General features: G+C 39.5%; 2 protein-coding genes and 1 long non-coding RNA gene across 5 annotated transcripts in view; 2 read left to right on the forward strand and 1 right to left on the reverse strand.

The window, feature by feature from the left end:
- GLIPR1 (GLI pathogenesis related 1) overlaps window positions 1-12,019 on the forward strand; it is a 54,605-nt gene extending 42,586 nt beyond the window's left edge. For all 3 annotated transcript variants that reach the window (XM_043879773.1, XM_043879782.1, XM_043879764.1), the window contains exons 4-7: window positions 268-380; window positions 9,058-9,143; window positions 11,698-11,724; window positions 11,825-12,019. In XM_043879773.1, the coding sequence (XP_043735708.1) occupies window positions 268-380; window positions 9,058-9,143; window positions 11,698-11,724; window positions 11,825-11,979 (381 nt within the window). In that variant the 3' untranslated portion in view covers window positions 11,980-12,019. The remainder of the gene's footprint in view (window positions 1-267; window positions 381-9,057; window positions 9,144-11,697; window positions 11,725-11,824) is intronic.
- LOC122679268 lies at window positions 393-9,051 on the forward strand. The gene is made up of 3 exons (XR_006336355.1): window positions 393-1,273; window positions 2,400-2,455; window positions 8,747-9,051. It is a non-coding gene; the product is annotated as an uncharacterized LOC122679268 (long non-coding RNA).
- Window positions 12,020-12,665: 646 nt separating the features above from the next.
- On the reverse strand, window positions 12,666-25,154 carry KRR1 (KRR1 small subunit processome component homolog). The gene is made up of 10 exons (XM_043879749.1): window positions 25,009-25,154; window positions 22,148-22,320; window positions 20,452-20,586; window positions 20,139-20,264; window positions 19,967-20,050; window positions 18,811-18,867; window positions 17,510-17,680; window positions 14,681-14,758; window positions 14,492-14,591; window positions 12,666-12,977 (listed from the first exon to the last, which is right to left on the reverse strand). The coding sequence occupies exons 1-10, from the start codon at window positions 25,091-25,093 to the stop codon at window positions 12,838-12,840; spliced, it is 1,149 nt and encodes a 382-aa protein (XP_043735684.1). The 5' UTR covers window positions 25,094-25,154; the 3' UTR covers window positions 12,666-12,837.
- Between the last annotated feature and the right edge of the window lie 1,374 nt (window positions 25,155-26,528).

The raw sequence follows: 26,528 nt of genomic DNA on the forward strand, positions 1-26,528 counted from the left end.
TTTGAGCATTCTTTGGGATTGCCTTTCTTTGGGATTGGAATGAAAACTGACCTTTTCCAGTCCTGTGGCCACTGCTGAGTTTTCCAAATTCGCTGGCATATAGAGTGCAGCACTTTCACAGCATCATCTTTCAGGATTTGAAATAGCTCAATGGGAATTCCATCACCTCCACTAGCTTTGTTCATAGTGATGCTTCCTAAGTCCCACTTGACTTACGTGTTCATTTTATTGTCCCTCTTCTTCATATCAGTCCGTGTTTTCTTTCAGGTTGTCTGGGCAGATAGTTACAAAGTTGGCTGTGCAGTACACTTTTGTCCTCAAGTTTCTGGCTTCCGAGGTCTTCTCAATGGAGCACATTTTATATGCAACTACGGACCAGCGTAAGTGCTCAAATTAATTACTTTTTTGGAAAACAAACTATTTTAGAAATATTTATCTTCATTAAATAGATACAGAAAATAGATCTGGATAATAGTGTAAAAGAGAAAATGAATGTTACCCATTAATTCCTCTGCCCAGTTTTCTTTGTATGTTTGCTTGTATGTGTGTGTGTATACACTTTTATAAACACTGTGTAAGTGCACACACACACAGAGACACATATGTTCAAGAGTAGCAAGACTAAATGTATTCAGGGACATAGATTAATTGGATATGGTAATAATACCACAAGATGGGAAGATGTTCTCTAACGTCCTATTATATTAACTTATTATAATTTTCTCAAAACAAACAAACAAGAAAACCCACTCTGAATTGAACTCCTCAATCTATATAACTTATTCACATACTTTTGACAGTTTTGTTTTTGAAGGACATAATTTTTCTCCTTTTGAAAAATGGGAAGGCATAGGACATTTCCCCCAACTTCCTTTAAATGTATATATGTGTTCTTTTGCATCATATACAAACTTAGAAAACAGAGATCATAAAGGAAATACATGCTTTTCTAGTTTTCAGTTACAATTATGTATTCACATTTTCCATGGCATTAAAGTTTTTAAATGGATTACAGTAATTTAAAACAATGATGTAATAATTGTATAAAGCTTACTGTGTGCTAAGCACTGTTTTAAGTGCTTCACATATATTAAAGGTATTTAATCTTCATAAAAAGTCTGTGATACAGATTCTGCTCTTACCCCTGTTTTGCAGATAAGAGACAGCTGAGGCCCTGACAGGGTGCCTGGCCTGCCCAGGGTCCCACAGTTAGTGAACGTCATAGGTGGACTGTGACTTCGGAGGTCTGGCTCCAGAGTCTGTGTTCTTGTTAGTAACAGCTCACCCTATTGAAGAACTGAGACTGTTCCCTGTGTTTCCTTTTACTTATTTATTTATATTGAAGACTAGTTGATTTACATTATCGTGTTAGTTTCACATGTACAGCACATTCAGTTTTATGTATATACATTTTTTCTTTTTCAAATTCTTTTCTCTTATAGAGAGAGATATATAAGTAATATTGGGTATAGTCCCATGTGCTATACAATAGGTCTTAGTTGATTATTTTATATGTATTACTATATGTATTATATCTATGTAGTATCTATTTTATATTTTATATGTAGTAGAGTGTATGTGTCAGTCCCAAACTCCTAATCTATCCCTCCCCCATCCCTTTCCCTTTGGTGGCTATAAGTTTATTTTCTATGTCTTTAGGTCTATTCCTGTTTTGTGTAAATAAGTACCATTCTTTTTATTCCACATATAAGTGATATCACATGACATTTGTGTACGTCTGGCTTACTTTGCTTAGTGTGATAATCTCCAGGTCCATCCCTGTTGCTGCAAATGGCATTATTTCATTCTTTTTTTTAATGACTGAGTAATATTCTATAGGTTGTTTCCATGTCTTGGTTATCGTAGTAGTAATGCTATGAACACTGGGGTGCATGTGTCTTTTTGAATTAGAATTTTCTTGGGTTACATGCCCTGGAGTGGGATTGTAGGATCAAACGGCAACTCTACTTTTAGTTTTTCTAACAAATCTCCATACTCTTCTCCATAGTGGCTGTACCAAATTACATTCTCATCAACAGTGTAGGAGGGCTACTTGTTCTCTACAACCTCTCCAATCTTTATTATTGGTAGACATTTTATTATGGCCTTTCTGATGGGAGTGAAGTGACACTTCATTGTAGCTTTGATTTTCATTTCTCAGATGCAAATGTGTTGAACATTTGCATGTGATGTTGAGTATATTTTCATGTGCCATTTGGTCATCTGTGTGTCTTCTTTAGAGAAATGTTTATTTAGATCTTCTGCCCATTTTTAAATTGGGTTGTTTTGGGGGGTTTTTTGTTTATTTTTTGATACTGAGCTGTATGAGTTGTTTTTATATTTTTGAAATTAATTCCTTGTTGATCCATCATTTGCAATTATTTTCTCCTATTCCATAGGTTGTCTTTCTGTTTATGGTTTGCTATGCAGAAGTTTCTGGGTGTCTCCTGAGGAGGTACGGGTCAGCAGTGGACTGCTGCGGGGCCAGGGGCTCTGAGTGCGGTAGACCTGGGTATGGCATAAGCCCTCTTGGAGGAGATCTCCATTAACCCACCATAGAGCTGCCAGAACTTACACAGGACTGGGAAACAGACCCTTGGAGGGCACAAACAGAACCTTGTGCACCAGGACCCAGGAGAAAGGAGCAGTGACCCCACAAGAGACTGACCCAGACGTGCCCGTGAGTGTCCAGGAGTCTCTGGTGGAGGCGTGGGTCAGCGGTGGCCTGCTGCAGGGCTGGGGGCACTCAGTATAGCAGTGCCTGCATAGGACCTTTTGAAGGAGCTCCCCATTATCTTCATTATCTCCACCATAGTTTGGCCCCAAGTAAGTAACAGGGAGGGAACACAGCCCCACCCTTCAACAGAAAATTGGATTAAAGATTTACTGAGTGTGCCCCACCCCCCCATTCAGAACAAGATCCAGTTTCCCCTTCAAGTCAGTCTCTCCCATCAGGAAGTTTCCATCAGCCTCTTATCCTCTCCATCAGAGGTCAGACAGACTGAAAACCACAATCACAGAAAACTAACCAATCTGATCGCATGGACCACAGCCTTATCTAATTCAATGACACTATAAGCCATGCTGTGTGGGGCCACCCAAGAAGAACAGGTCATGGTGGAGAGTTCTGATGAAATGTGGTCCTCCGGAGAAGGAAATGTCAAACCACTTCAGTATTCTTGCCTTGAGAACCCCATGAGCATATTAAAAAGCAGAGACATTACTTTGCCAACAAAGGTCCGTCTAGTTAAGGCTATGGTTTTTCCAGTGGTCATGTATGGATGTGAAAGTTGGACTGTGAAGAAAGCTGAGTGCCGAAAAATTGCTGCTTTTGAACTGTGGTGTTGGAGAAGATTTTGAGTCCCTTGGACTGCAAGGAGATCCAACCAGTCCATCCTAAAGATCAGTCCTGGGTGTTCATTGGAAGGACTGATGCTGAAGCTGAAACTCCAATACTTTGGCCACCTCATGCGAAGAGTTGACTCATTGGAAAAGACCCTGATGCTGGGAGGGATTGGGGGCAGGAGGAGAAGGGGATGACAGAGGATGAGATGGTTGGATGGCATCACCGACTCAATGGACATGAGTTTGGGTAAACTCCAGGAGTTGGTGATGGACAGGGAGGCCTAGTGTGCTGCAATTTATGGGGTCGCAAACAGTCAGACACAACTGAGTGACTGAACTGAATGTTGACCTCCTTCAAGAGGACTTATGCCACACATTGCACTTTCCAGAATTGCTGCTGCCTGAGCCCCTGTCACTATGGCAGGCCACTGCTGACCTGTGGTTCCTCAGGAGACACTCAGGCACTCACAGGCAGGTCTGGTGTTCATTTCTCTGGGTCCTGGTACACACAGGTTTTGTTTGTGCCCCCCACCCCCACAAGCATCTCTGGTGGATACGAGATTTGATTTTAAAATGTAATTGTGCCCCTCCTACTGTCTTGTTTCAGCTTTTTCTTTGCCCTTTAATGTGGTGTATATTTTTGGGTGGGTTCCAACGTTCTCCTGTTGATAATTCTTTGGCAACTAGTTGTGATTTTGGTGTTCTCGCAAGAGAAGAGAAGCACACGTCCTTCTACTCCGCCATTAGTATCATCCTGCGGAGGCAGCTTCTTTGTCTTTGGGTGTGGGATAATTTTTTTAGTGGGTTCCAGGTCCTCTTGTCAATGGTTGTTCAGCTAGTTGCAATTTTGTTGTTCTCACAGGAGGAGAGATGATTGCACATCCTTAATAATAAGGTACAAAAGGGAGTTCTTTTGGTTTAAACTCACTTTTCTTGATTTCAGAGATATAAACAATACTAAGTTGTAAAACTTTTAAGCAAATTTATATTTGCGCTTCCCTGGTGGCTAAGATGGTGAAGATTCCGCCTGCAGTGTGGGAGACCTGGGTTCGATCCCTGGGTTGGGAAGATCCCCTGGAGGAGGGCATGGCAACCCACTCCAGTATTCTTTCCTGGAGAATCCCCATGGGCAGAGGAGCCTGGTAGGATACAGTCCATGGGGTAGCAAAGAGTCAGACATGACTGAGTAACTAACCACAGCACATTACACAATGTTTTTATGAACACTCAGTAACATTCATTTATTCATCCAAATAAAAGCAAATATTCATTCAATTATTCAATAAATATTTGTTTACTCAGCTTCATAGGACAACAAGCCAGACACAGTCCCTGCCCCTTTGGAGTTTATTGTCTGTGGCATTCAGACAGTAAAATACAGATAAAATAACTTCATGATGATACGAGCCATGCTGGAAATAGAAATAATGCTGTAATTGACACTGTAAGTAGGCAGGGCCCTTGTTTGAGATAAAATGCTCAAGGAAGGGCTTTCTGTGATGCATTTAAGCTTAGACATGAAGAGTGAGAAGGAACCAGACATGTGAAGAATCTCAGAAACAGTTAGATATTCAGTTGTGAAAACAAAAGACCAGCTCCTGTGGAAAGGATGATAGAACAGACAGAAGACCTGGGCGCTTGGACCGTGAATCAGATGAAGCTGGGCGGAAGGAGGAAGCTCAGATCACCCCAGGCCTTGTGGGCCATTGCAGGTTAACTTTATCCACATCACAGGCTGACGCCATCAAGGTAATTTAAGCAGAAGGTGACAAGACTTGCCTTAAATTTGTAGCTCACTGGGCATGCCTGTGGGGAAAGGATTGGAAGGTGTGTGGAAGGGAGCCCAGGGACCAGTGAAGAGGGTCCTCGTGCCATCTGAGCCTGTTTTTCCTTCTCTACACAAGAAGTTATAGGCCCCCCACTTCCACGTAATTCTGAAAAGTCGAGTCCCTTCCCAGTGTTTCTGACATTCCCTCAGAAAGGGCTCTGGGCACTTATTCTCCAGTCCTGCTCTCTCAGCTCTGGACTCATGCCCTCGGCTTGTTTCTGCTGCCTCGGACCGCGGTGACTCCTCTCCTCCTGGTCACCTCGGGTCTCCCCGATCTGCAGAACCCAGAACACAGACTCCTCTTCATCACCGTGGGCCCCACCTCCACACAGACGGCTGAAGAGATGATTACGCCACCGAAGTGCAGACAATCGCTCCCATAAGCGGTGCAGGACCCAGCATACTTTGGCCATCATTGCTTCGGGGACGGTTACTCATATCTAAGCTTTTCTTTATAAAGATCTGTCTTTTCTCTTCACCACAGTCCCAGGGTCCCAACCCTCAGGCAACCAGAGGAAACACTGACACTTCCTACTTCTCTATTGGGCAGAATACTTAGGTTCCCTTGTCTCTTTTTGTAAAAGTTTACTATATTGAAGTATCGTTGATTTACAGCAAAGTGATTCAGTTGTTTAGCCGCAAAGTCATGTCTTACTCTTGCAAACCCATGGTCTGCAGCCTGCCACGTTCTTCTGTCTATGGGGTTTTCCAGGCAAAGATACTAGAGTGGGTTGCCATTTCCTTCTCCCAGGGATCTCCCTGACCCAGGGATTGAACCTACGTCTCCCACATTGGCAGGGGGATTCTTTACTACCGAGCCACCAGGGAAGCCCAATTCAGTTATACGTATAGAACAGTTTGATTTGCTAATCCCAAACTCCTAATCTAGCCTCCCCCACCTCATCCTCGGGCAGCCGCAAGTCGCTCTCTGTTTGTTTCTCCTTTGTAGATAAATCTGTGTCATATTTTAGATTTCACATCTAGGTGACAGCTTATGGTATTTGTCTTTCTTACTTCACCTAGTGTAATTACTAGGTCTATCTGTGTTGCTGCAAATAGCACTATTTCCTTCTTTTTATGGTCAGTTATATTCCATATATATTCCCTCTGCTTCACACCCTCTCCAGCATTTGTAATTTGTAGACATTTTAACAATGGCCATTCTGACCAGTGTGAGGTGGAACTTCACTGTAGTTCTGATTTACATCTCTAATATTAGTGATGTTGAGCATCTTTTCATGTGCCTGTTGGCCATTTGCATGTCTTTGGATTAATATCTGTTTAGATCTTCTATCCATTTTTTGATTGGTTTGTTATTGAGCTGTATGAGCTATTTGTATATTTTAGAAATTAAGCCTTGTGAGTCACACCATTTGCAAATATTTTCTCCCAATTCATAGGTTGTCTTTTCATTTTATTTGTAGTTTCCCTTTGCTGTGCAAAAGCTTGTAAGTTTGATTAGGTTCGTTTGTTTATTTTTGCTTTTATTTCTATTGCATAGAGTCTGTAGGTCTCTTGGTCTTAATCATTGCCTTCTAGACAAAATCCAGGTCTTTGCAGAGCATTTTTTTCCCGAGGTGAATTCTGCCATTTCACTGCAAGTCACAACTGCCTTACTTTTAACTTGTTTTTGAAGTAGCAATTTTTTCCTCTTCTTAATAGTACAGAATGCAAAATTAAACAATGTATGAAGTGGTATAAGTGATTTCATTAAAAACATTCTTGAATTTAACTCAAAGAGTACTGTGCTTTTTAACAATGAAAGATATCCCAAGGACTAATGTTGATTTTGGATATCTTCCATAGTTGTTATCAGAACCTCTACTATATTCCTTAGACTATTTTCCACAGTGTAGAGTAAGCATGGAGCTAAATTTAATTTCTGAAACAACCTAAATTAATTTGGAGCCAAAGGATTTGAACATGTATTTTTAGTTGGAATTGAGGTGTTAGTAAAAAGTAATGTCTCTTAAGGGGGGAGTTCTTAACTTTGAAAATAAATATATAGCATTGGAGGATAGGAGTCCATGAATTTGAATTAGAAAAAAGTTACATCTTTTTCACAAACTTCTATAGGAAATAATATTTTTTATGAATTAACACTCCAGTCATATCAGCAATACTTATGATTGGACGGCACTACCTGTGACTTTATAAATGTCAGATATGTTCATATCACATTCTAGTTGTAGTTCTCTCAAAATATAGTGTGTATTCATCACTAAAATCACTGTTAATTATCGGACTCCCTGCTGTGCTGTGCCAAGTTGCGTCAGTCGTGTCTGATTTCTTGGGACCCCCATGGGTTACAGCCCACCAGGCTACTCTGTCCATGGGATTCTTCAGGAAAGAACACTGGAGTGGGTTGCCATTTCCTCCTCCAGGGGATCTTCCCAGCCCAGGGATCGAACCCCCATCTCTTACGTCTCCTGCCCCAGCAGGTGGGTTCTTTACCACTAGGGCCACCTGGGGTGCCAGACTCCTTGCTGCTCTGACCTAATACACAGAGAAGTGTGTTTGTACATCACAGGTATTTTTAACATGTTAATGTTTATTTCAATTTAATTGGCTTACTTTTTTTCCCATTTATTTTTATTAGTTGGAGGCTAATTACTTTACAGTATTGTAGTGGTTTTTGCCATCCATTGACATGAATCAGCCATTACTTTATAATCCTATGAATTTTATTTTAGCTATTTTAAAACTGTTTTGGGAAAGAACCTATAGGCTCCACCAGGCTGCCAAAGGGTCCATGACATGAAAAAGTCAAGAACTGCTTCCCAAAAGCAGAGTTCCGAAAAAAGATTAGTGCAATGGCAAGTTCATTGAAATAAACGTACAGCCTCTCATCATTACTACTCCCAAGTTATTTATGGAGATGTAAGTTGTTTGGATATTATTTCACTTTCTAGGCTGATCCTAGTCAGTCACTTAACAGAGTGTTAAGCCTCTAGCTATGGGGATTAAAAAAATTAGTATCTTCCCCATTAGGTTATTGTGAAGATTGATTCATTCAAGACTACTTGGAACAGTGCCTAGTACATGAGTATTCAGTAATTATTATGGTATCTGTGTCACATCTTTTATGTGAAAATAAATTGCACTTTAGGAACTCCCTCATAGCTCTTGTTATTTTCTTTTGGAAGACCCTTACCCCAGCCAAATGGCTCCTATCCAAGAAAAACCATGGAGGTTTGCTGGACTGAGAACAAAAATGTGGGTCACGAGAGCTTTTCTAAGATGGACAGTTTTATGGATGGCAGTGATCACACAGGCCAGACACTGGATAGAGGGAACATTTCTTTAAAGTCAAATCTAGGTCTTGTTGACTCTGATATCTGTACATTGTGGTTTTTGGCAACTTTATCTTTGAGCTGTAGTTTCCTTACCTGTAAAACAGAAATAAAAATAACTTTCTCCCAGAGTTGTCTCAGGAATTAACTGAGATGATTAAGACAAAGGTTCCTAAACACAGGCACTTAGAATGAACTTGGCAAATATTAGCAGCCTTCTATTTCTGCTTCCCTCTCTCCACTTCTCTCATCAATCTGAATTTGTGGACTTCAATCCTAGGATTTAGCCAAAAAGAAGACAGCACTCAGTCGTGTCTGACTCTTGCGATCCCATAAACCATAGCCTGCCAGGCTCCCCTGTCCATGGGATTCTCCAGGCAAGAATACTGGAGTGAGTTGCCATTTCCTTCTCCAGGGGATCTTCCCAACCCAGGAACTGAACCCAGGTCTCCCGCGTTGCAGGCAGATGCTTTACCGACTGAGCTATGCGGGAAGTCCAGGGTTTAGCCAAGGACCGTGATAAATTCCAATTGGGGGCGGGGAGTCGGGGGAGAAAAACTTCCTAATGGATAGTTTTCTTCTACTTCACAGAGGCAATTACCCAACCTGGCCATATAAGAAAGGATCCACGTGCAGTGCCTGCCCCAAGAGTGACAACTGTTTGGACAATCTTTGCAGTGAGTAAAAGGAACAATCTACCAATAATACAGTGTGTTCAAAACTCTTGTTAACTTTCTACAGATCAGTCCTGAATATTCATTGGAAGGCCTGATGCTGAAGCTGAAACTCTAAAACTTTGGCCACCTGATGTGAAGAACTTACTCATTTGAAAAGACCCTGATGCTGGGAAAGATTCAAGGCGGGAAAATGAGACAACAGAGAATGAGATGGTTGGACGGCATCACTGACTCAATGGACATGAGTTTGAGTAAACTCCAGGAGTTGGTGGACAGGGAAGCCTGGCATGCTGCAGTCCATGCGGTCGCACAGTCAGACACGACTGAGCAACTGAACTGACGAATGAAAACATTTGTTGTATCCTAATAGCTCTTTTCAGGAAAGGGGGCATCAGGTAGCAATCAAAGCAATGACTTACTACTGTCCTAGGAATGAATATATGTTCAAGAGAAATTTAAAGAAGCAAATATCCTTTATAGTTAACACTAATCAGAACAACAAATGACTCTGATTATGGAAAATTATAGACCCAAGATTTGCTAATATCAGCAAGATCAAAAATATAACAAAGTTAACCAAAAGAATTCTGAATTGTGTTCAGGTAGAATTCTACCTGTCCAAAGCATTCAAGAGTTAAATGTTCATCTACAGAACTGTATGAAATAAAAGTTGCGGTGTGGCACTTTCTACTAGTAAGACAGCATTTAATGAGGAACAGTGTAGAAGGTCATGAAGACAACTTTCCAGGGATGCCTTACATCACTTTATTAATACACAGTTGGCCAAGAGTCCATTTACGTTTTCTGTTCCGGACACATTCCCTTCCTTCTTAGTTTTCTTTTTTTCACTTTTTTGCCACGGTGTGAAGGGAAACCTCAATCAAGCTACTACAGTTGTGCAAATTCTCTAGTACTTTTGCGCTTTTATCTGTAACCAGCTGAACCTCTCAGGGTTGCAGGACTGGTGTGCGGTGGTCGAAGCAGAAGTTTGGAATGGACTGAGTTTAACAGCATACATTTTTGTTTGGCCAAAGTGTTCTATTGCTTACATGTTTTCAAAGTCCCTCCTAGGTCTAAAACTATAAAATTCTTTTCAACTGTTTGTTCCCTTCTTCCTGATTTGTATACATTGAATTATCATTTTTACTCCAGCCATATAGCAACACTTGACCACCTTTCTGAGCCAGTCATTTCTCTGCAGTTCAACCATTTTTTCTCTAGTATTAGTTTCATTTAGAGAATCTGGAACAAGTGCCTGGCACACACTTGATAAATATTACCTATTATCCCCAAGTTCATCCTCCCTCTAATCTCAAATCTTGTTTGCTTTGGTATCCTGGTAGCATCTTTATGCCCAAAGTTTTAGGTGATGTTTTTATGCTCAAACAATCCTCACAATGCTTCTTTAGAATCAGTGATGAGAACAGACAATTATTTTAAATTAAGAGTAATTTAACTGTTGCTACTGGTTAACTGTCTTTCCCACTAGACTGAATTCCAAACAGACACTAAGTCATGCCTATCTAATTCACCTTTGTAACCAACTGAAGTGCCTAGTCTGGCTGACAAATGACCACTAATTTGACTGTATATATTTTATTAATCATTATATTTTAAAAATCTAGACAATTAGTAACAACAGCACCAGAACAATAAGAAGAAAACTTGTGGACTTTTAGCTTTTGATCTTGGAGATCTAGCTTGAAATGGTCTCTAATCTTGAGGGATAAAATTCAGAAATTTAAGACTACAGTCCAATAATAATGAAAAACCCCTGACTCTTAAGAAAGACAAAGGAAAACACAAGCTAACTTACAGAGGGGTAAGGGTTGGAGGATAAAGGCTTTTATCTATCAGATTCCATCTCTGACAAATTATAGCAAACACTGGAAGAAAAAAAACCTTTTGTGGTCTTCCAGATAACAGTTCCGTAAATACCAATGGAGGCCAAATTAGGATGGTTTTGCAAAATGCACTGGGAATACCAATGGCACACAAGCTGATTTGAGCTAGTGCCTGTGCATGGATGATGTTTCAATACTCCAAAGTTGGATGTTTAACATTTTAAAAATATATATAAGAAAAAATATAACTAGCACATCACACCTTGATTTCATGGAAGTAACTGCCAAAAAAAGTTAGAGCAGCAGAAGCTTCGATGGCAATTCACCACAGAAAATGCCCAGTCACAGGTGTGATGACCAGAGATGCTCATGAGCAGGCAGAGGATCAGGACTCCACCACAGGAATCCAGCGGCAGCTGGCCTGGAAGCAGCGTAGAAAAGGTGTTTAACCATTTATAAAAAGTATAAGAAGACCATGGCAGATGTGGAATTTTTTTCCCAGGCCTTGGAATGTCAAGTGGAGAGGATTAGTTATGACTTTTGATAGTAACTACAAAAAAATCTTGAATAATTAACTTTTGAAAATCACTGCAGTAAAGCCAAAGCAACAGTCAATGGTTATAATTAAGAGACTTGACTCTTAAAAAGAAAACAAAAGCCTCACCAGTACCTATTCTTTTAATTTTTTTTTCTTTCTTCTGATTTTACAGCTAACCCACAACGAGACAAAGTGACACGTATGTATATAAACCTTAAACTGTTTTAAGATCTATGTGAGCTGTGTTACTGCATTATGGGGAACAACATTAATGAGTATATTTCATGTCTGTTTCACAGGTTACTACTCCACTGTGTTTCCAGACTGGCCGATATATCCACGTGACAGAAACACATCTCTTTTTCTCATAATTATCCCACCAATCCTAATACTGAGTGTTATAATTATCATTTGGGCCAAGGGCAAATACCCTCATTTATTTACTTGGAAATAATCCAATCCAATCCAATCCAATAATACAAACCTCATTCACACATGGTGTTGTTTTTTTTAGTAACAACCGGGTGTATTTCTGATTTGCAGCAAACCCTTACTCAAAAAATGGTTCATCTTCCTAGCACTATAGGATAGACTCATCTTTACTTTCCACTTTTTAAGCAGCAGCACTGTTTCCAAGCTGCCACAGCTGTGACTTGCAATGAGTAAGCTCTCTCCCCCGTCCGCCTCAGCTTCTAAGTACGCAGAGTGAGAGAGCTAGGTGTAGGTGGTCTGAGAAACCGCACCGGCCCTCATCAGTAAAAACACTCCTATATAACCTGGTGCGTGCTGTTCCAACTTTAAATATCCGGTTTTCCAGGTTCTCTTGCAATTTGATATCTTATGATTTACTACTTCCTCAGACTCAGATTGGAATAGTCATTAAGGGAATTAATTTAAAAGGCCTTGTGTTTTTGGATTATGAATTAATTTTGGAACAAAATGTAAATGAGATTACATTAGAGCACTTTCTCAAAACCAAATGCTGGGACATGATTATATTTAAAGACTAAACAACCTTAAAAATTACCGCTAAAATCATGCTTAGGCAAAACGTGCCTGGAATAGATTAGATACAATGCATATAAACACATATATACCACTCTCTAGTATAAAATTTTTCAAAAAACATATGGACAATAATTTATAAAGAATAGTTGTTTATATTAACACTGTAATAAAGCACAAACTTAGAAAACAGTGATCAGGGTATTACTTCTCACGGATAAGGCAAGTAACGTTGCCAACTACAGTATTTCAAAATCCTTTACAAAAGGAAAGAGCTTAATAAATTTTAGTTCAGGGTTTGTTTGTGTTACTTTTTCTTCTTTTTCTTTTCATCTGCTTCCATTTTAAGCTTAACTTCTTCAGCTGTAAGAGCTCCCAGTTTCTTATTCTTTGCTTTCTTAACCTTTTCCTTGAGGGCAGCCACATCAATTTTAGTTTCAGTAGAAGCTAAATAAATTAAAAAACAATACATGTAATTCTTTAGATTTTACCAAATAAAACAAAGATTACATAAATATGAATAATTTTAGAGTACTATTGTAATTGAAAGGTCATGTTATAAAATACAAAATACCTGCTAAAAGTAAAGTTAGAAATTTCTACAAACTAGGAGAAAACAAAGTCCTTAAACACACTAGTAAGAATATACATGAAAATGACATTATAGTTTAACTGTTTGAACCAATTACTGGATTCAACTATGTTGAAATTACATTTTTGTCCTTAAATAGTTTGATATTATTATTTATATTTGTTTTCATGTTCTGGAACTTTATAGTACTCTTTAAAAGACTTAGTTTTCCAAATATTAGTTCAATTAATGACTAGTATTATTTCATTTAACAAGATTTTGGTAATAAAGACAGTAATCTGAGAGTATCTGGAGGTTCTAACAAACCCAACCATGTAGTTAACACCAAAAGTTTGAACAAAATAGAGAAAAGCAGCAGCAAAAAATTGCAACTTTTCTTATCATTTAGAGAACAGTATTCAGGACATAAAAGAACCACAAGATAAAATGTCATCATACAAACACCCCAGCAAGTTGAGAGCAGACTTAGTCTTCACTACAATGGAACAGCTTCACTTTATTCAGTATTAAACTGAGATTAAACTACCATTTAAATACCTTGAGAGCACATAACTGACCAGCTCGACAGACTTAAAATTATGATGCTTATGATATTTTTAACTTTTATATAACCAATGATCTAAGAAGTAGAATGCAGTATTTTTTAAGTTGTTAACACTGATATATATTAACAAAGTAGTAATGTTACATCTGGCTTAGACCAACAGGTGATGTACAACACAGCTGGTGAGCTCCCTCCCCTCATTATGCCACTGACCACTCTGGAGAGTTACTCTACAGAAGAGTACAAGGGTTACTAGTGGGGAAGAATATGTAAAAGAGAAGGTAGGTCAAAACAAGGCCAGGGATAAGAAGGTTTTCCCTGAGTGTCTTTTTAATAACCGCTGAGTAAGAAAGCTATTCTTGCTATTCTGTTGGTGTTGTTTTAGCCCAAGGTAATGAGAAATCCATGTTAACAACACAAGCATCAGGTTTTAAGTCACAGATCGTACAAGTAAAGAAAGCGTAACTTTGATAAGCTCTGTAAGCGGCATACAGCAGAGCTTGGGGACCTTCCCGCTGTTTCTATAGAGGACTCCCTGCTCTGGTTTCTGTCTTTCAAAACAAACGGTCCTTCCTCAGCACGGCAGTGATCAGGAAGCGGCTGCCAGCATGGGACACTCTCAAACAGGCATCAGTTGGTGCTAAACTATGCCTTTTCTCAGTCTCCTCTTGTCCCGAGGATCTGTGAGTAATGAAACGCTGAGAGAACTGGTGAAAGACGTGGCTATTTCTTAACACGAACTCAGAGATTCAACAAATTCACTATGGGTTTACTTTTCCTCTAGTAGACTTCAGCATCATAACAAGACTTAGGAAAAAGCATTACCTTCCTTAGGTTTCTTCAGGTGAACTGGTTTTTCTTTAGGTGGAATAAAAGCTTTGTTTCTCTCCTCTTGTCTCTTACTGAGAGCTTCTGCTTGTTTAGCCTACATGATTAATAAACACTTTTCAGTTAAGTAAGAATCCAAAGTATCTATGCACTTTGCAATTAATGTTGCCAGCTAGACAGTCTTACCTTTATTGCTTCCATTTTCTGTCTCTTCTTTTGACTTGCCTTCAAAAAGTATTCACCACTAGCCAATTCTTTATCAATCTGTTGAAATATGTATTTACAATTACTTCAGAAATCATGTAGATGGGAAGTCAATTTCTAAGAAATTCACAATGACCCTGAGGTAAAGACAGTAGGGTTGAAACTCTTATGTAAGGTAGCAGCCTAAAAAGAAGGAAATGTACTTTAAGCTGACAAGAATACACATACACAAAGCATGTAGGTAGGAAAGTAGGTGGTGTGTCCATGGAGTACTCAACAGACTGCTTTAGGGGAGGTGGAAGGTCAAGGTCTCAGAAAAGTGAGGAAAGACACCTGGAAAGAGTTTGGGACATGAAGAAACATGAATGACAGGTAAGGGAGGTGGGATGTGATTTAGAAATGACTGAAGGTCCCTGAGAAGAGTGAAGAGAGCAAAGTAACACTTTATAAACGGAACAGAAAAACGGAGATAAAAAGCCTTTTTTTTTTTTAAAGTTTCATTTTGTTCATCATACAAAATGAAAAGCAAGAATTGTCAGGATGTAGCAACTAAATACTAATTAGAGCAAGTAACCACTCATTCATTAAACAGTCAACATACAATTGATCTATCTGAGGCAATGCTCTAAACTATTACTAACCTTTCTACAATTATTAACTCGCTTAATTCTCAAATTCTCATAGACAATTCTTTGAGATAGGTACTACCATCATCCCCATTTTATGTACGAAGAAACTGGGGGCATAGATGTGTTAAATTATGCTCATAATTAACAATAACCTCAGATATGTAGATGACACCACCCTTATGGCATAAATCGAAGAGGAACTGAAGAGCCTCTTGATGAACGTGAGACAGAAGTGAAAAATCTGGCTTAAAACTCAACATTCATAAAACTAAGATCATGGCATCCAGTCCCATCACTTCATGGCACATAGATGGGGAAACAATGGAAACAGTGACAGACTTGATTTTCTTGGGCTCCAGAATCAATGCAGACGGTGACTGCAGCCATGAAATTAAAAGACGCTTACTCCTTGGGAAAAAAGCAATGACAAACCTCGACAGCATGTTAAAAAGCAGAAACATCACTTTGCCAACAAAGGTCTGTCTAGTCAAAGCTATGGTTTTTCCAGTAGTCATGTATGGATGTAAGAACTGGATCATAAATAAAGCTGAGTGCCAAAGAATTGATGCTTCTGAACTGTGGTGTTGGAGAGGACTCTTGAGAGTCCCTTGGACTGCAAGGAGATCAAACCAGTCAATCCTAAAGGAAATCAGTCCTAAATATTCATTGGAAGGACTGATGCCGAAACTGAAGCTCCAATCCTTTGGCCACCTCATGCGAAGAACTGACTCACTGGAAAAGACCCTGATGCTGGGAAAGATTGAAGTCAGGAGGAGAAGGGGACGACAGAGGATGAGACGGTTGGATGGTATCACCTACTCGAAGGACATGAGTTTGAGCAAGCTTTGGGAGTTGGTGATGGACAGGGAAGCCTGGCGTGCTGCAGTCCATGGGGTCGCAAAGAGTTGGATTCAACTGAGCAACTAAACGTAGCAAATAAGTGGCAGGTAAGTCAAACGAGACACTGCTGACTCAAGAAGCTCACAATCACAGGAGAGGAAGATGAGACAAGCAGTGAGCATGGGAGAGGCTGCCTGGAGCACGCCAGGGCTGCAGAAGCGCGCGTTAGTCCCTGAGTCACGCACTGCTTCTCCCCAACTAACACTTTCTGGCTTCACTTTATTGTCCAATGTAGAGCTCGAGATCCAACACTTACACTTTTTTTTACTGTGATGATCATCATTCCTCTTTTACCTTTGACCTTTCATCAAACCTTCCCTGAAAAACTGCAAACACAGGGCTGTGAGGAAGACAAGACAGTATAAAGAAAAAGACAGGCTAAAGGAAAAACTTCAACATACAGCCAAGGGAGGGAATAACGAACAAAGATCCTCCAACAGACAGGTGAACAAAGAACTCAGAGAATAAGCAAAGAATGGACTGAGGCAGATGGGAAAAAAAACTGTGAGCTAAGAGCAAGTTTAAAGAGTTGTTGCCTGGTAATCTCAAATACTCGAGGGGAAAAAAAGCAACGTCATCTACTGAGAGTGGAAGGGTGGCAAAAGAATTAAGAGGACACAAAGAAGCCAGATAATACTGCTGAAGACCATCTGAGGCAGGAAATGTGAGTTTTTAAGGGATATAATCCAAAGACACGACTCTCTTCAGCTATGTTCAGTAGCCACACTATGGGAAAAGAAGTTATGTTTTAGGACTGATGCAAGTTTTAGAGCGGTTCTGTCAGAGGGTGTGACAGAAAAGGGGAGTATGAAAGAAAACAGCAACAGGCAAGAGAGAAAAGGAAATTATGCCAGACGACAGTACACAAAATGAGAGGCATTCATATCTTTAAAAACAGGACAGATATCAGAAGTTAAGATTTCAAACCCAGAGCAAAACATACAGCACGGGTCACAGGAACGAGGCCGCAGCAGCACCGAGGGCACGGCGGGCTAGGTCGCCGACGTTTCCCACGGTGGAGCGCGCACAGCGGCTACGGGCGGAGCTACACACCACCGCCAGCCACCTCGATGCCACTCTACGCTCACAACATGAAGCTGCCGCTCCCCATCTCCACACAGTCAGTTCAAAACAACTGTATTTACACTTACCTTCAGATTCTTACATCTCTACACACCCAAACACCCACAGAAATTCCACCTAAAATACCCTCAAAGTTTCCGACAAAACAGATTAAAATGGTTTCCCCCTCATGTAACAAAATTCAACATTTAATACTGACCTGACTTTCTGGCTGTGGTGGTGGGAATGGTGTATACTCTTTTTTAACAGTTTTCTTCTTTGGTTCCTTGCGTTTATTCACATTTTTGTGCTTGAACTGTGGCAAAAACCTTTCCCAACTTTGTGATCTTAACTCAGAGTCTTTCGCCAGCTCTCGTTTAATCATTAAGGTCTTGGGTCATGGTAATATATGAACAAAGTAAACACTTTTAATTTTAGAAGTGACATGTTTCTCAACCTAAGACATTATAAATAATGTCCCTATAAATAATAAAATTAAAAGGAACAACTCTTAGTCTCTTCAGTAGGATTAAATCAATTCTGTAAAGAAAAAGCATATAATCTCAAATATGCATAATGAACCAAGAATCAGAAAACCATTAGAAATTTAGATTAAGAAACAGAATCATTAAAATAGAGATGAAAAATAAGACTAAGTTTTTCATTAAAACCTTTGAAATTCAACTTAATCATACAGAGAGAGTGATTAATTAGTGAAGTTTCCTACAAGCAGGAAGCTTTCAGTAGCACATGAAATATGATCATCACAGGGAAAGAAAAAACTAAAGTTTCTCATGATCAATGAAACCAGTGTTTTCACATTTCCCCCAATTCCACCTGAATTTTACCGACACTGAAACATCACAGGGTGCAAAGCAGGCATCAGATGCAGGACACGCTCTCTCTAATGTCCCAATGAAGCTCAAGTCATTTTCCACCCCACTCTAAGAATGACTTTTCAAATTCATCAAATTTAGGGACTGTTTAACAAATATCCATCATAAAACATCATATACCGTGGTTACATTTCCAAGAACAATCACTGAATGTTATACATGCAGGGATATAACATCTCTCTCAATGAACCTATAACTTGAATGTTAAACTCCAAAACAAGTTTTAATGCAATCTGAATTATTCCAGACTTACAGAAAATGGCAGAATTCTAAAAGACCACACTTTTAAATACAGTCTGTGGGCTCATTAGCCTAAGAAAACTGAACTAGTACCCTCTACAATAAATTCCATGAAGCATATTTTATTTATATCAGAACTGAATCACTACATTACAGAGCCCCCTTCAACAGCTTTCTTTCACACTCTACTCCTCAGAGACCCAAGCTTTCAAAGAAGGAACTACAGGACTGGGATAGTGTTGAGTGGGCTGAACTCTACCCAAATAGTTCTGCTTTATCTGTTTTGTATATTAGACTTTCATAAAAGATTTATTTTCAAGAAAGGTTTTTGTAGCTAAAAACAATTTGATAACCGCTATTATACTAATGCACAGTGAACACTCACTTTAATATTGTAAATTGGATGAATATTCTTCATAGTGTCTAGGACTACTTTTCGAACCTGAAATTTGCAAAGAAAAATGAATCAGTTATTTATAATGAAGATTTTAGTGAACTAGGTAGAAGAGGATTAATATATTGCAAAATAACCTATGAACCAGGCAATGGCTACCAAACTGGATATAGCAGTCCCTTCAACTGTTCTGAGTGGCTTCTGGATCTTTCATAATAGTTAACCTCACTTGGATACAATGAAGTCTCTCAATTTTACTGCTAAAAAGTGATATGCAGAATTAGCACAACAGTCTGGAGCTGTGCAATTTAGGGGAAAGAGAGATGAATTTAGAGTTAGAAAATACGTGCTCAAATGCTGGGACTTCATAGGGGAAAGTCACTTAATTTTCCTCCTGACTTGAGCTTTTGAATTCTGTAATACATTTGAAATAAAACCACCTTAAGGATCTGTTGTAAGAATTAAATAATATACTTAGACTCTACAAAACTATGAAATACTCAAAACACCTAAGTTGTTATTGCGCTATGTGAAAAAAGCAGATAACTTAAGAGAAAGAGGTCCAAAAGAAGTATTATTAAAGGCCCTGAAAGGAAGTAAGAACTCACAGCCAGATACACACAACAAAAGCCTCAAAAGGAGTTTATAGAAACAGTATGTGCTCTATAGATTTTCTCATAACATGCGACAAACTAATATTCATGAAACATTAAGTTAACATATTAAAACTCAAAGAAAATACATCTTAAGGGAAGTTTTCTGAGCCTGACCTCTACTGGCTGCATCTGTTACTGCAAAGAACAAGATCTGCTCAATTCTCCAATCATTTAAACACATGTTTTCTAATGTTTGCTACAGACTGAGATCTTAAAATACCCACTGAAAACCTGCAGTAGGGGAAGTAATGATGAACAGACCTTCTAATTCAGAAATGAATCTCTCTGTAATTACCAAAAGTTGGCCATGATATGTTAAGGTTCAGGAGTGGCTATTCCCTCAAATTACATGAAGAATTTACTAATGAAAATCAAACAAAACACAATTTTTAAAAATTATGAAACAATACATTATCCAATGAACTATTATAGTATACCCATATTCTTTCATTTATTCTCTGCTAAAACTAAGTTAAGAGCATAAATCTCACCTCTTTTAAGCCACTAAAAGGTCCAATGGCTGAAACTGTGTTTCCCTGAACCATAATGTAACAGTTTGTCAAGAGTTCCAATGCCTATATCAAAAGAGCAATAAGTTGAATTTCAGTACACTGAAAAACTAACAGTAGAGGAAAACATACTTTTTTCACTAATAAAAAGCACCTTCAAAGTAGATCCTTTGGGACCAATAAGCCGTTGTCTTCTTTTTACAAATCTTTCTTTATTTCTTACTAAAGAACCTATTTTAATGATGTCACATGCAACATCGTCCTGAAGAATTCGTATTGCCTTTTGGGAAAATAAAGAAAATAGCCCATCAACATTCTTTACAAGTACAAATGGTTTTCCAAGCCAAGAAATTTAAGCACAAAAATGAAAACGTTTTAGGGGGGAGGTGGTGGTGGCAGTGATGTATGTTGTCTCTAATGTTGATGCAAATAAAACAAATAAAGTCTAAATTTAATTCTAAATTTACCTGTTCAAATGAAACACTCCTTGCTAACAGTTTGATTAGGTCTCTGGCCCTAATGATGATATACGGATCAAACGTCTTCTTTGTAGTACAGACAGTCATGCTGCCCTCAATCAGGTCCAGGGTTGCATTAACATGCTGCAAAAAGAGTGAGCAGACAGTTATCTGAAAATGCATTCAATTTTAGATGAGTACAGAGCCTATCCTAGCCTAACTATTAATTTCTGTGCCATTAAGATATCTCAAAATCTTTTAACTCTCTCCTTGAAGAAGCTGGAAAGTTAATGTAAATAAGGAATACCTGATTACGTTTCGATTTCAAGGAAAATAAGAAACTCAGGTAACTGCAAACATTTATAGTTGACTTTAGGATATTTACACTTATCGGAATAAATATTACCTCCAGTCTAAAAAAATCACATCAATCAAAATGAGGTCATATTTAAGACTTAAGGTAAAAATGTAAAGCTTATAATTTCCCTAACCTGGCTAGATGTAGCTCTAATCTAAAATCTTCTCCCTAGAGTGAAAATAGACTTTTCCTTTCAAACTCTCCCCTGGTGGCTCGGCGGTGAAGAATCTGCCCGCCAATACAGGAGATGCAAGAGATGCAGGTTTGATCTCTGGGTTGGGAAGATCCCTCGGGAGAAGGAAATGGCAACTCACTCCAGTATTCTTGCCTGGGAAATCTCATGGACAGAAGAGCCTGGTGGGCTGCAGTCCATGGACACAATCAAGCGACTAAACAACATTAGCTAAATACAAAGTAAAAACAAACTGTCAGAGGTTTAAAAATAAAAGCAATAATGGGAGAATCTATGCATTAACTTTCAAAAGAACCAGACTTCAGCAAAGCAAATAAAAATGCTATTTTCTAACTTGTGAGCATGACCTCAAGAATATTTCAATACAGTGAATGATGAACAGTTAAACATCAGGTTAGGTGTCTATCAGTTTAAACACACACACACACAGAAACAAACTGGGTCTAATCCCAGATGCTGACAGCTGTAACACGGCCTGGTTTGCTAACCACCCTCAAGCCTGGTGGGCACAAATGACTCTGGAGCAGTCCCACAGCTGAGAAATAGATTTTCTATCACAATCTCGTGTATACACGAACACACACAGACAAACCAAAAGCTTCATAAAATGATACTTATCCTTACCACATGTGATATATTTTTTTCCTAAGGCTCACTATAGCCATTAAATTGACTTCCTGATTCACTAAGGGGTCTCAATCCAGTTTGAAAAATAAAATCAAATACACCGCTCTAAGAGCACTGCAGGAGTAACAAACAGGAAAGTTGGTCACATCCATCATCTTCCATTTACAATGAGACGTTAAACAGAGCCAGGGGCATGCCCCAGCTCACACCGTACAGGCTGATGGCAACCATCGCAGCAGAGAGTGGCTCTGAAACCTGGAGTTTCCAAGTGAGTTTCAGATACCCCTACACATTGAAATCCCCTAAAAATGTAAAAGCATGTGAATTTTTCCAAGTAACCTGTTATTCACAAAACTAAGAACAAATGAACAGTAAGGATAATGCTTATCTAGTCTGTTTAAAATACCAAAAGAATCAAATGGAACAGCTATGCTAGCACCTTTACACAGAAATCCATCATCACACATTCACTTACTTAAAAGATACAAGCAATAACAATCTCAGAGAAATATATAAAACACGCATACATGTTCATTCAAGGCTTTCTGTACTAATGGCCAGCACTCTTTTAAGTACGCCTCTCTGTATTTCGGAAACAAAGTTGCGAAACTGCTCTCCTCCAGGAGTCCTCTAGGATTGTCCTCCTTGGAGAAAGCCGGCTCCTTCCAACCGTCTGGCACAGTGAGGAGTTCAGGTTCACCTACAGAGGAGGGAAAATCTACACGTCAGATTCAACTTCTTTTGAAGAGTTTTTGAACACTTGTATGCATACATGCACAAGTTTCCCAGTACTTTCATGCACTTCCTTCTCCCCTGCTTTTTATACTGTTCAACACTCCAAGAACACGCCTCTGTCATTACCAACATACTGTGTTAAAATTATCTGTATGTGTGCCAGTTGCGTCATAGACGAAGTTTCTGGAGGGCAGGGACTCTGCTCCCTGGGTCCACGGTTACTGGCATACACCTGGCATATAGCAGATATTCACAAACTTCTACTGCACTACACTTTTTTAGAGTTGAGGATCCAAATACTATTTTGTTTACATTACTATTTAAAATAAAATAACATTTCAGACTGAACTGAAGTGAAGCTTATGTGTATATATATTTGTATGTGTGTACACATAAAATTATCAAAAACTGATTGCAGTGTATACCTTCAGTTAATATTCACTACAATAGGGTTTTAGGTTTTCCAAAGAGCTTTCACGTGACCTCCTTCTGTATACTCTCATCAAAACTATGAAAGGAAGAACTGGTATTATTATTTCCACTTTAGAAAAGATATTCCATTCAAAACGTTTGAGTGACTCGTGTAAGGGAATGTGAAGCTGACTCGGTCTAGGTCTCCTCTCATTAAAACAAAATGCCTCCTAAGGGCCATAAATTGTCTCCTATATCATTTATTAAAACGCCTGGTCCTGGATTTAACAACCTCTTAAATCCAACAGCTCTATCTTAACTCACTATTACACAAAGGTATGATCCATGGGCCTGCAGCATAGGCATAAATACGGAGTTTGTCAGAAATGCAATTCTTGCATTCCACCCAGACCTATTAAATGTGAACCTCTGAGCTGAAGCCCAGAAATCTGTCTTAATGGTGTCATGAGGAGCTTCTTATGCATACTAAAGTTTAAGAAGCAGGTATTTATAGTCCATTTTAGCCACCCCAGTCAGATATAATTGCTTTCTGTTTCTTTTACTCACATCCACTCTGTTATTTAGGGTTCAAGTCACAGAGAATTAGTCTTCATTTACCATTTACTCCTCAATATCCTGAAAAAAAAAAATCCTCAAATTCTGCAATAGTGACTACTTAAAATGGTATCTGGGCTGCCCTCCTCGCTCAGTTGGTAAAGAATATGCCTACAATCTTGATCCCTGGCGTCAGAAGATGCCCTGGAGAAAGAAATAGCCACCCACTCCAGTATTCTTGCCTGGAGAATCCCATGGACAGAGGAGCCTGGCAGGCTACAGTCCGTGGGGTGGGAAGAATTAGACACAACTTAGTGACTAAACCACCACAAAAAGCTATCTGTCCAAGATCCTACCAATTTAAACAACTCATTGGATGTGAATTTAAAAAAGAAAAAGAAAAAAACCTGGCTAAGAAAATAAAAGTTTAGTTTCACAATACAAAAACAACAAATAACCCCCAAACATGTGTAAAGATGGATAACCTCATTAGCAATCAGGATAGTTTGAATTAAAACCACAATATGATTTCATACTTAACTAAACGACAAATTTAAAATTCAGATAACAGCCAAGTGTTAGTGCTCCTACTACTTTTGGAAGTATAAAATGCCACAGCTTCTTTGGCAAAGATTATTATTTGCACACGCCCTACCCTACACTACAAGGATTCCAATCCCATGTAATGTGCATAAACAGAGACGCTCCAGAATGTTAACCAGGAGAAATGTATAAAGATGTTTATACCACATTGTTTATAATAGCGAACAATGGGAACAATCCAAATGTCCAGCAACATTAAAATGAAAATATACATCAGCGTGTATTCCTACAAGGGAACATTAGAATGACCTGAGAGGTGCACGTAGGGGGTTTTGGACATACGGTTGGTAGCTGCTTTTCACCTGTTGGTTTTTATTCCTTCAGCTGTATATACACCGGCCTCTGCCATACCCTTAACTAAAACAACAAAACATTTTTACTCTCTAATGCCTATAGAATCAAAGTTTGAGGTTTTTAATACTTCCAGTACGTCTGGCTGAGCAGGCCCCAGACTATTTCTCTGTCAACCACACTGAAGATAATGGATAAAACAAGAGCGCAAGCGCAAAGCAAGAGAGCAATTTAAAAATAACGCAGTTGAAAGAGCAGGCGCTGGGTTGGCTGATACTTCAGCAACCGGACAAATAGGAATAACAAACGTTCCAAAAGTTTTTCAGTGGCTGACAAATTGACGCTAAGGGCACGCCGGTTACCTTTTCTATCACTACTGCTGTCTTAGTCCTTCATTATCACTCTACCACTCGTTCACTCATATGCATAACCACCACCTTCTCCCACCTCATCCCTCATTCTGCCAACGACTTCCAAACACCGCTGCAAGTTTAAGGCCCTGAAGCGCCCTCCTCAATTTCTTAAATCCTCATATTTTTACAGAACACGCATTCAGCAACACTTCTACTTTGGAGACTTTCAGCAGAAGCAATAAATTAGGAACACGTGGCCGGCACCGTACAGGCCCGTCGGTCCTGCAAATCTGATCAACAGCCCCCAAAATCAGCAATTACAGGTACACAAACTCACAGAACAGGCCCAAGGCGGCGTTACACGTGCCTGGCCAGCAAAAGCAAAAAAACCCCAACTCCAAATCCACAAACTCCAGGCTTTGGTTTTAAGACAACCTCACCTCGGTTCTCCGACGTCGGCTTCGAGCCACGAAATTCCGTTTTCCCCAACGCTGTAGTCGGCCCATTCTGCTTGGAGGACGCCATCTTCAAGCTGCTTCCGGTGCTGCCGGAAGCGAAACCTCCGTAAATCCTCCCGGCTGTAATCCGCGTACTCAAATTGAGTTCCACCGAACTCAGAGGAGCTCTGCGAGGGCTCTGCGCGTGCGTACGCTAGAGCCCGCGTATTTGCATAAACTTCTGCTCTGCTTCCGCGTAGCCAAGGGAGAGCTGGAGACTGCTTTGACCTGGCGCGTGTAACTACGGAGTTCCATTGCGTGTTGGGAATTAATATTTTAGCCCTGGCAGCAAGTCGGAGAAGGTTTTTATCCTTCGTTTTCTCATGGACTCAGGGTCTAACGCGGAAAGCAAGACTCCAAGCTTTAGCTAGAGTGCCACTTGAATCTCACTGCTCTCAGTTCTTCACTTATTCGGTAAATATTTATATGATTGTCCAATATGTGCTAGGCGTTGGGAGGTGGTACAGATATGAGAATCTATGAGCCTTGACAGCAAGGAGTAACAGTAATAGGTACCATTTATTGTGAGACTATTTTGTCGGAGGGTATTTTAACATTATTTCTAATCCTTGAAACAAAGATGAAGTTTAAGCAAAGCTCTTTAAGATTGAGGTTTTTTTTTTTTTTTTTTTTTGACAGTATTAATAAGTTTTCAAAGCCATTGTTTCTGATGGTTACTGTCTAGGGTCCTGGCATTTCTAAGCAGAGATATAGTAATTGAGCGACAGTTCTGAAGTTTTTCACCTGACCTGTTGTTCAGTCTGCTAAGTCCAACTCTTTGTGACCCCGTGGACTGTAGCCCAGCCGGCTTCTCTGTGCATGGGATTTTCCAGGCAAGAATACTGGAATGGGTTACCCGTTTCCTTCTCCAGGGGATCTTCTGGAACCACGGATCCAGTGGCAGGGGCTGAGGGGCGTTGGAGGGGCGGGGGGGAGGACTCCTGCATTAGTAGGCGGATTCTCTACTGCTGAGCGGCTAGGAAAATGACCAACTCCTATCTACCCCAACACAGTATACGTGGCTGATGTCACGATGTCCTTACTAAAAATCTGTGCTGCTAGGAACCTAAAAATTCTTACACGCCACAAAGATAGTAGTTCTTTGGTTAAACTGTCTTATTGCTATCCGTTTTTAAGTTTTTCTGCAGCACAAATAGAGAAAGCATTTGACAGGTTGGACTTCTCACATTAATGAAATGAACGTTTATCGGAAGCCCGGCCTCCTGTATTTTCTATAAAAGATACTCGTTTATAAGGTACAGATATAAAATCAATTACTTGGGGACAGAAGATCAAAAGACACATGATTATATAAAGATTTCCGCTTTAATCCTGTGTGTCTTCTAAATGACAGGCACTGATCTTTAAACAAGTCCCTGTGTCCTCGTCTTCCAAAGTAAAACGCTGGCTCATGAGTTAATGATTGGGAAATGTGAAGATGTGGAAACAGAAAAGCTGTTGGG

This window comes from Cervus elaphus, chromosome 3, assembly GCF_910594005.1.
Source record: "Cervus elaphus chromosome 3, mCerEla1.1, whole genome shotgun sequence".
Taxonomy (NCBI): Eukaryota; Metazoa; Chordata; class Mammalia; order Artiodactyla; family Cervidae; genus Cervus; species Cervus elaphus.